This window comes from Prosopis cineraria, unplaced genomic scaffold, assembly GCF_029017545.1.
Source record: "Prosopis cineraria cultivar Desert tree isolate PC_DT_omini unplaced genomic scaffold, ASM2901754v1 PC3, whole genome shotgun sequence".
NCBI classification, from domain to species: domain Eukaryota; kingdom Viridiplantae; phylum Streptophyta; class Magnoliopsida; order Fabales; family Fabaceae; genus Prosopis; species Prosopis cineraria.
In genome coordinates, this window is record NW_026555334.1 from 32,249,157 (window position 1) to 32,261,444 (window position 12,288).

Sequence of the window (12,288 nt, forward strand, 5' to 3'; positions counted from 1 at the left end):
CTTCTTCTTCTTCTTCTTTTATTTTTATCCTGATGAAAAGTAAAAAGCCACAGATCCAACTACAAATCAAGAAATCCATCGAAAATGATTGAAAACACATGAATGAGCATTAAATAGTAAAAAGAAAACCTAAAATACAAATGATTGAAGTGTATCTTCCCGTAAGATAGTTCCTGTATATATTATTATAACTACAATTTCATTTACAACAAGGACCAAAATACGATACAGTTATCATTGCATTAAATCAGACGGATATAACAATACATCAGCACCCTTGTTGAGACTGAGCAGCAAAACAAAGACACCTGGGCTAGTTCTCAAAAATGATCTCGGTTGAAATGAGAGGTGCGTGTTGCATGGACAGGAACTTCAAGCAAATGTGTAGAACACCAAGGCTACCAAGGAAGACATCATTAAGGTGAGCAGGGAAACTTCCTGCCGGGAACTGGCATTAGGCAACCAAGGGTATGCATCTGGCGGTGGCATCACACAATTGTCACCATTGAAGTAGATCCTCCGAGGAAAAGCCCAGCCCTTTTCGAAAGTGAAGGTTGATTTATCCTTCCGGAAAAGTAGCTCTGACTGTACATTACCAGAAGGGCCAGCTTCGTTAAGAAAATCATTATAGAACTTAATTCCCCAAAGCATTGCTGTATCATCTGTTGAAAATCAACTTTAGTTAGTCATTTCCTCACTCAATAGTTCATGGAAGAAAGGAGAAAGCACTGATGTCATGTGATGAATAAATCTAAAACATTCGGAGCTCACACTGCAATGTGACCAGTAAAAGATTAACATCATAAAGTGATTCCCTCCACATGAAATTTGAAAAACTATTCATAATCCTTTTAATCCGAGAGGACATGCCAGACATGACAGAAAGATAAACCATTTCTGTATATCAAATCATCAATACACTATTTTCAATCAAGCAGCTTGGATATTGAACAATATTTTTAATTAACTTGTTAAAACTCATACTCATACATAGTTCCCGTCATAAACATAGCAGGGAAAAATCATAGAAACAATGGCATTCAAATAACTTACTTATTACTCCGTATGGTGTTAATCCCTTGTAGTTGAAACTGAAAAGTTGGGTCAGATTGTCAAAGTTTGGGTGTTGAACAACCAAGTTCCACTCAGAATAATTCATCCTATAGTTAAAATTGGTAATAGTGACCTTAACACGCCAATACTCCTTGTAGTTAACCTTAACATGCCAGTGGACTCGGATGGGGCACATATGTCTAGTGCATTGAACCAAAGGTGTCAAGCTATTTTTTCCAGAAACAACTGATTGCAGATGGGGTGAATCTGGACTGGAATCACATAAAGAAGATCCATGTCAGAATATAATCTCCACCAGTTTAGAGGCAATCAAAATGTCCTGGTTGATGAAACTTACTTTACACAGCTAGATGAGTTGCCCTGGCAGCCACATGAACACGTTGGGCAGGGCACAATAGTATCATTATAGAAAGAAGAGAGGGAGACGCAGCAAGTCGGAGTTTTCTGAGCCAGAAATTGTGAATACGTACATGTGACGTTCCATGTCACTGCAATATATCATAATAATGCCAAGTTCAAATTTTCCACCATGCACTAAAAGAATTTGTAAATTCAAAACTTCTCATTTTATAATTTACATATAATTAGATGCAAGACAGTGCATGTTATGTGAAAATTAGGGTTAATTAGGTAAATTGCATGTCAAAAGGGTAGTTTGGGAGTTAAAAACTTACTGAGTGCTTGTGTTACTCTCCTTTTGTCTGCTGTTATGAATTGAGTGGGTTTCACAATTTTTCCTGGCCCACAAGTATAACCTGGTCCTGGTGCATTCAGGGTGAAGTTTTTGGGCACCTTGACTGTTCTGTTAGTGGTTCCAGCTCTGCCAACACTTACCTGAAATGAAGAAACCGCATTGGTTGGATCCTGTGCCCATGAGCTTAGTACCCCACCTTTGCAGCAATTTGCTATTTGTTGATTGTAAGGTGTTCCTGGAAGTAAATCTACAACTGTTGGGTTCTTTTTACAGCAATGTGGGACGTTTCCTTTGAATTTTGAGCAATCCCCTTGTTCAGTGGCCTGTCCTCCCATCATGCTCCATATCACCTCCTTCTTTGCCCATGTCCATCCTAAAGTCCAACCTGGTGCCGCAATGTGACGATATTGTTGGAAATTGTTCATGGTAACTACAGCCTGTACATTCAGTAGCATTTTAGGTAGGTATCTATAGAATTAGAAGAGTTAAAAATACGTCAATTAGAAAAGACTGCAGGACACAAATTTATAAATAGCCATTTATACAATTGAATTTGCTAAACAATTCTGAAACTTGATTACAAGCTTCAGTTGACAAGAGGCTTTGAAGTGTGATCTGGAATTAAACTGTGTAAAGTAAAACAAAGAACGTACAACATAGCCATCAGGGGTCCAGCTGATGATATCCCATTTGATTGTGATATTTCCATTTGGGTCAAGCGCATCATAAGCGTCTGAAAGATAAAAAGCCAACCAAAAATTAAAGTGTAAATGAATAGGAGATTTAAAACCGTCAGGCATTGAGTGACAATGGTAAGGATGACAAATGAAAGTGTGCAGTAAAAGCTATAAGAGACGCAACAAGTTTCTGCAAGTTGATGGCCGATTTGTGAAACTAACTTCAATTTCACATCATGCAACTTTCCTAGAAATTCGAGCGCAAATTTCAATACGATGATGACACTTCAACATCCAATTAATTGCATAACCGCCTTCCAATTCAGTCAACACCCTAAGTGATTGACTGGTTCTGATGATAAAGGACCAGCATTATTCACAACATAAACAGAGGAAAGAACTTTCTAAGTGAAATATCCCAATTAGCCAAGAGCTCAAAGACCGACCATCATTCTGTTCTGTAACAACCGATTTCTAACGTCAAAATTCATAGATCTTAAGGACGGATCTTCGGTCTCGCCATTTCACTTAGAAAATCAAAATTCTGATCCTTAATCAATTTTCACTCTCGCAACTTCTTTCATTTTCAAAAAAAAGAAAAAGAAAAAGAAAAAAGAAAACAGGCCAGCACGGATTACTATCAACAAGAGAAGAATCAGAATATTAAATTTAATCCATTTCGTTGTTCAATAGCTAAATTTTAACTCAGAGAAGAAACAAGTGGAGAACGTATTCTCTATTACTGCCATCGATAAAGACACCAGAAGTTAAATGATGAAGACTTTCTGATTAAAGAACGAAGTATGCCATCACAAATCAACAGAGCGTAAGTTCCACGCTCCAAGAAATAAAGTCTACCATTAACGGAAACAACTTTCCCACTAAAGATAATCGTCTGGTCCATTCAAGAAAATTCCAAAACTTGAACTGAAAAGTTAAAGAACAACAAGCAAACCTGCGGAAGAGAAGCAGAGGCAAGTGAGTAGGAACAAAAATAGAATGCCGGAGCTTGCTTTCGAGAGGGATCTAATCATGGGTATCAACCAGAAATCCATTTTCTGGCTAACTGGATGCTCAGACTCTGAGGTTTTGCCTGATGAGTTCGAGATCTATGGAGAGCAGAAGAAAGAAGCCGTAAGAAAAGGAGAGAATGACCCAACAAAGAAGCAAGAGAGTATGTGGGATAAAAATACACCGAGTTGGTGACTGCTTTGGTCGGTCCAGTTGGCTCATCACTGAGAATAAATAAAATAATACTAATAATTAATAAATAAATTGTCATGTGATGATGTGCCCCCTACCATAATTTTTTGTTTAAACTTTAATCTAGATTTACATGGATTCAGTTCAGATTAGGCTTACTTTCAACGAAATCAAAAGTAAAATCATTCCTTCCACCGAGAAAGGAAAAATAAATCAATAAAATTACTCCCACAAAAGTTAATTCAGTTGCAATTGTGTGACTCATCAAAACACACAACTTAATATTTTCATTCCAAACCATTCCTCTAAAACCTAAATCTAACCTTCAAACCTTCATAATTTGAGGGTTTTTTTTTTTTTTTTGCTGGCGATATCAAAATGGTGTTTTGAGAAATAATTAAATAATGAAGAGCCAACAAAAATTACCCTATTCCTACCTTGTTTGTTTATTTATTTATTGGCTGTATTATGTTCCATTGTTCTATCGACCAATGAGAGGATGCTAGAGCACATAGTTTAACTCTTTTTCCACAGGGGGCATGGCAGGGGCTAGATTGGACTTAGAGGGAACATGCTGTGCAAAAATTCAGTTATCTTATCTAATTCAGCTTAACTCAAATAAGTTCGGTCTGATCTGATTTAGTAAAAAAATTTGGTTTAATGGACTAAAGAGACTAACAAAACTAGACTAACTTTTTGAGTTGGAATTAATAGGAGACCAAGTTTTCAAACCACATGATTTGGTCTGGTCTTTGTGAAATTATTTTAATATAATAACTATTTTTAACATATGTGAATATTTTGAAGTTTGAACTCAGCATTTTCTTCATTCATATTTCACCTTTTTATTTAACATAATTTTAATTTAATTCGCTTCTAAATTTATTATAATTTATATTAGATATGTTGTTGAAGTTTGTTATATGTTATTGTTGTTAAAGTTATGAATTTAAATCACTTGAATTATAATTGAAATATTTTTTGTTGTTATTGTTGTTAGAGATTGTTATGCTTTTTTTATGATCATAAGTATTTTTATTATCTTAATTAAATTTATCAAAATGAAATGAATTGTCACTTCTCATACAGAAAAAAAGCTAAGTAAGTACTGAACTATTGGGGCCAGTCTCCTAGTTCTATGGACTGAATCTGATCCTGTTAATTTTTGAATTACAATTGGATTAGACCAGATTACGGTTTGACTAACCCAGTTCTTTTTATAAAAGAAATCAGACTTTGAGTTAAGCTAAAATCTAGTCTTATCCAATCTTTTGTATAGCTCTACCATCTAGTAATGGTGCTTCCCTCTGTATCCATTAATTTAAAAATTAATAATTAGATTATAATTGAGTCGTATTAGTTATAATTAATTTAATATTTTTAAATAATGTATAAAATTATAAAATAAATTTCCTCATGACCATAAACTAATATTTAAATAAAAAATATTTTAAAAAATTATAAATTATTTCTAATGTGGTTTTGATTTGCTTGAATGAATAAAAATATATTTAGTATGTTTTATCTTCCTCAATTTTTTAAGGACATTAATAAGATAAATTTTTTTATAAATATAAATAACCCTTGATAATATAAATTTGAAATTATTTTAATTTTTTTAGGAAAAATGACAACAAATTATTATGATTCTTTAAAGAAAAGTTGTGAATAAAATTTATCATTTTGAAAACTTATTTTTTAATAATAGAAATTACACTTGACAAGATGTAATTTTTTATTTAATTCTTACAATTTACAAAACAAAAATTGATACTAGATAAGTTGTGATTTTTAATTCAACTGTTTCGATTTAAAGAGTAAAAGTTGTGATTCTTTAAAAAAAATTGTGATTGAATTTTATTATTTTCAGTAAGTTTTAAATGATCATTTTCCTAAAATAATTACTAACAAAGAATTCCTAAGGGATTTCATTACTAATATAGTATTTTAAGGGATTAACTTATTATTTATATAATTTGAAATAATTTTATTATCATTTTCTCAATTTTTTATTCTAAACCAATGACCTAGATTTGTTAGATATAAAAGGAAAGTATCATTAATGGATGTAGAGTGTAGACATTCAAGTTCCGGGCTAAAGTTACAATTTTGGAGCTAAAGATGCGACGAAAATTATAATTCAGTGATAATTATTATAAGTATATCAGGTCAGAAATGAACATATTCAAATTGATGTTACGAGTGAATCATAGATATTGCTTATTATTATTTTTTCTTTCTTTCTTTTTTAGATTCCACTTGGGTGAATGCTATTCTGTGCTCATCAGCGTTGATGAGCATGGTTTCCTCATCACTTTAAGGGCTTGTCTTAACCCTTAATTTTATCTTCAGTTGATATCTACAGTTCGTTTTAAATTTATTATTTAACATTTTTAATATTATATTATTAAAATAAAAATTTATAAAAAATATAAAAATTTTAATATTAAATCTGTATTGTCAAGAGTATATTTAAATAATTAATTTATAAACATTATAAAAATGTTAATATTAAACTAGATTGTCCACGTCATATTTATATTATTCAAAATATATTTGGATAGTCAATTTATAAAAATATAAAATTTTTTAATATTAAATTAGATAGTTCAAATTTAATCTGCATTGACCAGATTGATTATAAATAAATTTATTAAAAAAATTTATAATTTTTATTTTGTTGATTATAAAATAAAAATAAAAAATTTTAAATTTGGACAATTCAAATCTTATCAATTAAAATGAGTAACATGAGACTCATCTTCAGCTAAGCCCAGATGGCAATCCATATTTAATTTTAAAATTTTCATATTTTTTACAAACTTTTTATTTTAATAATATAATATTAAAAAATATTAAAATTATAAATTTAAAATGAACTATAGAAATTACATGATAATAAAATTAAGGATTCAGATGATCCCTTGAGATAATGAATAGCACGAAATGCGGACGCCGGTTGAATAGGGTTTTAAAGAATGAATAGTTTGTGAATGTACCAAACAGGCCAGGTCGCATTCGGCGGAAGGCAGACAGTGAAGAACCAGCTCATCTTCCTTATAATTTAACGAATTCTGTAATTGCCTTCTTCAGCTTCTCGTTGGCTCGATCTTGTCCTCCTAACTAACTCTAATATAATAAAAAGAAAAATAAAACTCGGAAAATGACTGTCGGTGCTGATTATTCATCAAAGCATGGAATTCAGGAGTCCTATTCCTTCACATTTTACTCCTAATAATAAAATAAAATAAATAAAACAGTACTCCAGTAACGGGTTTATTTGGTATTATAAATTTATTTTTATTGTTTAAATTAAATATTATGTCAATATATTTTCCACATGAAAATTTCATGAATGCATCTCCGCGCAGAGGATTAAACTTCAAAGCCTGCCGACACTGTCACGCTTGTGGTAGACTGGTAGTTAAGGGAGGATGTGGGGGACCAAAACTTTATAAATTGTGGACACTAATAATTTAGGTATAATTATTATTATTAATTGTTTTTAAAAAATTAAAAAAATTGTTATGATGCACGCTAAATGAGAAAAAAAATTCGCATCGTATCGCTGTCAAGCTATTTGTAAATCACTTTATGTGTGCCTCAATCAGTTCATGTATTTGGTGTGATTACAAGCACATACAGACGTATTGCTATGTCCAGGGCATCTAGATATTTAATGTATCTAGTTATACATTAATGATCTAATTCTTTTGAAGCCTTTTTAATTCTGACATAATTTTTTTTGAACAATCATATAGTTCATTATTTGAAAAAACAAAAAATCCCGCAATCTTAAAAAGAGGATAATCTAGTGATAAATGAGCATTGTACTTTAAGAAATTAAGTTAAGAAGTTGAAGTTTCAAGAGTTGGCAGTGAATATAAAACAAGAATAACCTCAGCAATGACACTTATTGTTATATGAGTAGTTTGGGAGGAAATAATAAATGGAGGGAATAAAAAGGATCGAGTTCTTACTAATTTCACCAAATTTATTTGATCAGTATAATTTGTTTAAGCATTTTATGTCATTTTTAGAAATTAAATTGTCATTGCCTTAGCTTAAACACTATAGTTATTCAGCTTTAAGAATCAATAAACTTGTAAACTGATAAAATAAATTTGAAAATATTAATTGTCACTCATTGAAATAAAGTGGTTACTATCTTAATCATTATAGTCTTTAAATCCTAGGAATCACTAATTTGCCGATTGTCGAAGCTTCAATGACTAGTAATATGACCAGTATGGTAATGTTCCAAAAAATTATGTTAGAAAATGACCTAGATGCTTTAGAATAATTACTCTAACTTGCAGCCCCACATTGCCTATTCTTGGAGATTTTTGTGTCATTTTTCATCTAAGAAATATTTTGTCATCAATTTACCAAGAAGCAATGTAAAAGAGAATTATTTATAACATGAAGTGCATTCACTAAAAACATTAGTGAAATAATCATTTTAGTAAAGTTCAAAATACATGAGACTATTTTTTAACACCACAAATTTACTGAGAAAGTGCTCATCAAACAAGGTTGAAAATTCTAGAGGCTGATTTTTTAACCTCAACTGAATTTATTTAAAACGCAAGTGAAGTTGTGAGTTTAGTGAAGTTTAGTGCGTGAATTCTTGATCCGGCATGAGACATTAGGCGGCCAAAGGATATGCATTTGGTGGTGGCATCACACAACCATCGCCATTGAAATAGATCCTCCGAGGAAAAACCCAGCCCTTCTTCAAAGTGAAGCTTGATTTATCCTTTTGAAAAAGTAGATCTGCCTCTACATCACCTGAAAGGCCAGCTTGATTGAGAATATCATTGTACAACTAAATCCCCCATAGCATTGCTGTATCATCTGTTCAAAACCAACTTTAGTTAAAAAACTCATGCTCATGCATTACTCCTGTCAGATGCACAGCAGAAAAAATTCATAGAAACGATGGCATTCAAAATAACTCACTCATTTTTGCTCCGTTTGGTGTTAATCCCTGGTAGTTGAAACCAAAAAGTTGGGTCAGATGGTCAAAGTTTTGGTGTTGAACAACCAAGTTCCACCCAGAATAATCCATCCCATAATTGAAATTTGTGATACTGATCTTAACGCGCCAGTACTCCTTGTAGTTACCCTTAACATGCCAGTGGACTCGGATGGGGCACATATGATTAGTACCTTCAACCAAAGGTTTCAAATGACGTGAATCTGGCCTGGAACCACACATAGATACATGTCAGAATATATTCTCCAGATCAGTTTAGAAGCAATCGTACATAATGTCCCGGTTTATGAAACTTACTTAGATGAGTTGCCCCGGCAACCACATGAACACGTTGGGCAGGGTACAACAGTATATCATTATAGAAAGAAGAGAGGGAGACACAGCAAGTAGGAGTTTTGGAAGCTAGAAATTGCGAATACGTACATACCACATTCCATGTCACTGCAACATAGCAGAACAATGCCAAGTTCAAATTTAAGAGAGATTGCTCGGATACGGGAGAATTAGATGCAAGAGAGAACATGGTAGTAGCAGTAACATATGATTAACACATGAGGTGAGGGTGGCCTGGGGGACTACATTCATACTGTTAAAGTGAAAATGAGTACAGAAGTTCAACAACTTACAGAGTGCTTGTGTTACTCTTCTTTTGTCTGGTGTTATGAATCGAGTGGGTTTCACAATTTTTGCTGACCCACAAATGTAACCTGGTCCTGGTGCTTCCAGGGTGAATTTTTTGGGCAACTTGACTGTTCTGCTCGTGGTTCCAGCTCTGCCAACAACTATCTGAAATGAAGCAACCGCATTGGAGGGATCCTGGGCCAATGAGCTGAGTACCCCACCTTTGCAGCAATTTTCAACTTGCTGGTTATAAGGTGTTCCTGGAAGTAAATCTACAATAGCTGGTTTCTCTTTACAACTATGTGGGATGTTTCCTCTGAACTTGAGCAATCCCCTTGTTCAGTGGCCTGTCCTCCCATCATGTTCCATATCACCTCCTTCTCTGCCCATGTCCATCCTAAAGTCCAACCCGGTGCTGCTATATGACGAATTTGTTGATAATTGTGCATAGTTACTACAGCCTGTACATTTAATTGCTTTTTAGGTAGGCATTTATAGAATCCATGCAAGCATGATCTATTGCAGATGAAGAAAGATGAGTACAAGAGCCAGGCAAATTTTGATGCAATGGTGTCTCACAAAATTTGTCAGATAAAGTGAAACAGAGTACGTACAACATAACCATCAGGAGTCCAGCTAATGATATCCCATTTGATTGTGATGTTTCCATTTGGGTCGAGGGGATCATAAGCTCCTGAAATATAAACAATCAACCAAAAACTTTTTAGTGTAGGATGACAAATGAAAATGTGCCGTACAGGCTAAGGGAGACACACAACACTTTCGTGCAACTTGATGAATTCTTTAGACCATGCAACTTTCCAAGATATACGATAATGACAATCCAACATGCAATAAATCGTATAAACTATCTCTAATTCAGTAATCATCCTACAGGTTGATTGGTTCTGACAGTAAAGGACCGGTACCACGTACTCACGAGTCACAGCGTAAACAGAGGAAAGAACTTAGTAAATGAATAATCCCACTTAGCCAAAAGCTCAAACACCAACCATTATTTTGTAACAGCCGATTTCTAATGTCGGACTTCATAGATTTTAAGGACAGATCTTCGGTCTGGTCTTGCCATTTCACTTTGAAAACAAAATACTGATGATAAATCAATTTTCCAAGATTAAAAAATTCATTAAAATTAGTTAAATGTTTAAAACTTCTACTTCAGTTAAAAAAATGTTAAAAACTTATGTAACTTTCTAAAATTACCTTTGAAAAGAATAGATATAAAAAATTAGTTCAAACAAAAAAAAAGAAAGAAAGGAAAGAAAAACTATAATTAAGAGACAAGGACATTTTTAAAAGTTAATTATAAATATTTTATTAATTCTTATTAAAGACTACCGTTAGAACTTAGAAGTTAGAACCTTAAAAATAAGAGCCACCGGGTATAAAATTGCATCCATTTCATTGTTTTTTAAAAATAAAGATAAAATATTATTAAAAGTAAAAGGATTACATATAAAGGCTAAAAAAATAACTAAATGCATAACATTTCTTGGGCCCGGAAAACGGAAGAAGAAGCACAACACAACGACAATCCAAAATACTTTAGGGACACTGAACTAAAAGCTTAGTTTAACCCAGAAAATAAACAAGCAGAGAACGTATTCTCCATGATGGGCATCAACAGAAAAGAAACAAGTTTTCATGGATAAAGATAATGGTCGGAAAGTTCCACAACTTAAAGAACAAGGAGCAGACCTGTAGAAGGGAAGCAAAAGCAAGTGAGGAGGAACAAAAATAGAATGCCGGAGCTTGGTGTCCAGAGGGATCTAACTAGGGGTGTCAAAGAGAAACCCATTATCTTGTTGCAGAGCTGATGTCGAATTCCGAGAATGTGAGTTGAAGATCTATGAAGGGCAGAAGAGAGAGAGAGAGAGAATGATCAGCCGCCAGCGAAGAATCAAGAGATCGTAGTGTGTGTGGAAAAAATCAATCAACACGTGGAGTCAACGGACAGATCAGCTTTGTTCCAGTCGGCTAGTCACATGCCCCTTACCGTGATTTTTGTTCAAGTCAACTTGAGTCAAAAGTAAATCCATGCCAGTGTCATTTTGCGAGAGAATGACCACCCCAACTTCGCAATACTGGGGACAGATGAGCACCGTCCTCATCACCCCTGTGGGATGATTTAAGGCCTTCATTTTTTTTCATATGATATCTACTGTTAATTTAAAATTCTTTTTAAAATATTTATACTTTAAATTTATCAAAATATAAAATATAAAATAAGGAAAATAATAGTAAAATCTGTTTAAATTATATAAATGATATATTGGTCTCATGAAAGACGAAACAGCATAATTTCCTTGATGTCTTTCGAAATGTTTTTGTTATTAGGGAATTATAAAAAAATGATACTTTTACCCTTTATTCAAATTAAAAAAAATTATAACTTTTCATTCATAATTTTTATTCATATATTAACAACTATTGTTTCTAAATTCGCAATAATTTATTAGTTATTCACAAATCCTTATCTGCAGGTTCTGATATGCATCAGGTGTTGAAAATTTATAATTTTTCATTCACAACTTTTATTCCTATATTAACAATTTTTATTTTTAAATTCACAACAATTCAATAGTCATTCACAACGCTGCATCTGCAAGTCCCGATATATATCAGGTGTTAAAAATTTACAATTTTTGTTTGTAAATTTGCAACAATTCAATAATCATTTGTCATTTTTTATTCAAAACTTTGTTCTCGTTATAACAACTTTTATTTTTAAATTTGCAACAATTTAATAGTCATTTATAACTTTGCATATGCAGATCTTGATATGCATTAGGTGTTAAAAATTTATAACTTTTTATTCACAACTTTTGCTCCTATATTAACAACTTTTGTCCCTAAATTTGTAACATTGCAATAAAGAATTGTAATTTATCAGTATCCTCTGTAAATTGATTAAATTAACAAAAATAAATTACCATTCTAATCTAAGAAATAACAACTTTTGTTAATTTAAGTGACAAAAAAATCTTAAAAAGTAACAA

At 32.6% G+C, this 12,288-nt stretch overlaps 1 protein-coding gene and 1 pseudogene across 2 annotated transcripts; both read right to left on the reverse strand.

Annotated features, from left to right (window-relative positions):
- Positions 1-85: 85 nt before the first annotated feature.
- LOC129305682 (protein COBRA-like) lies at positions 86-3,632 on the reverse strand. Of its 2 annotated transcripts, XM_054945655.1 has the most exons (7): positions 3,401-3,632; positions 2,422-2,501; positions 1,749-2,205; positions 1,412-1,562; positions 1,187-1,325; positions 1,054-1,091; positions 522-662 (listed from the first exon to the last, which is right to left on the reverse strand). In XM_054945655.1, the coding sequence occupies exons 1-7, from the start codon at positions 3,498-3,500 to the stop codon at positions 659-661; spliced, it is 969 nt and encodes a 322-aa protein (XP_054801630.1). In that variant the 5' UTR covers positions 3,501-3,632; the 3' UTR covers positions 522-658. The 2 variants fall into 2 exon arrangements, with proteins under 2 accessions (XP_054801629.1, XP_054801630.1); XM_054945654.1 differs by having other exon boundaries at positions 86-662; positions 1,054-1,325; positions 3,401-3,626.
- A 4,417-nt stretch (positions 3,633-8,049) lies between these two features.
- LOC129307021 (COBRA-like protein 1) lies at positions 8,050-11,133 on the reverse strand (annotated as a pseudogene).
- Between the last annotated feature and the right edge of the window lie 1,155 nt (positions 11,134-12,288).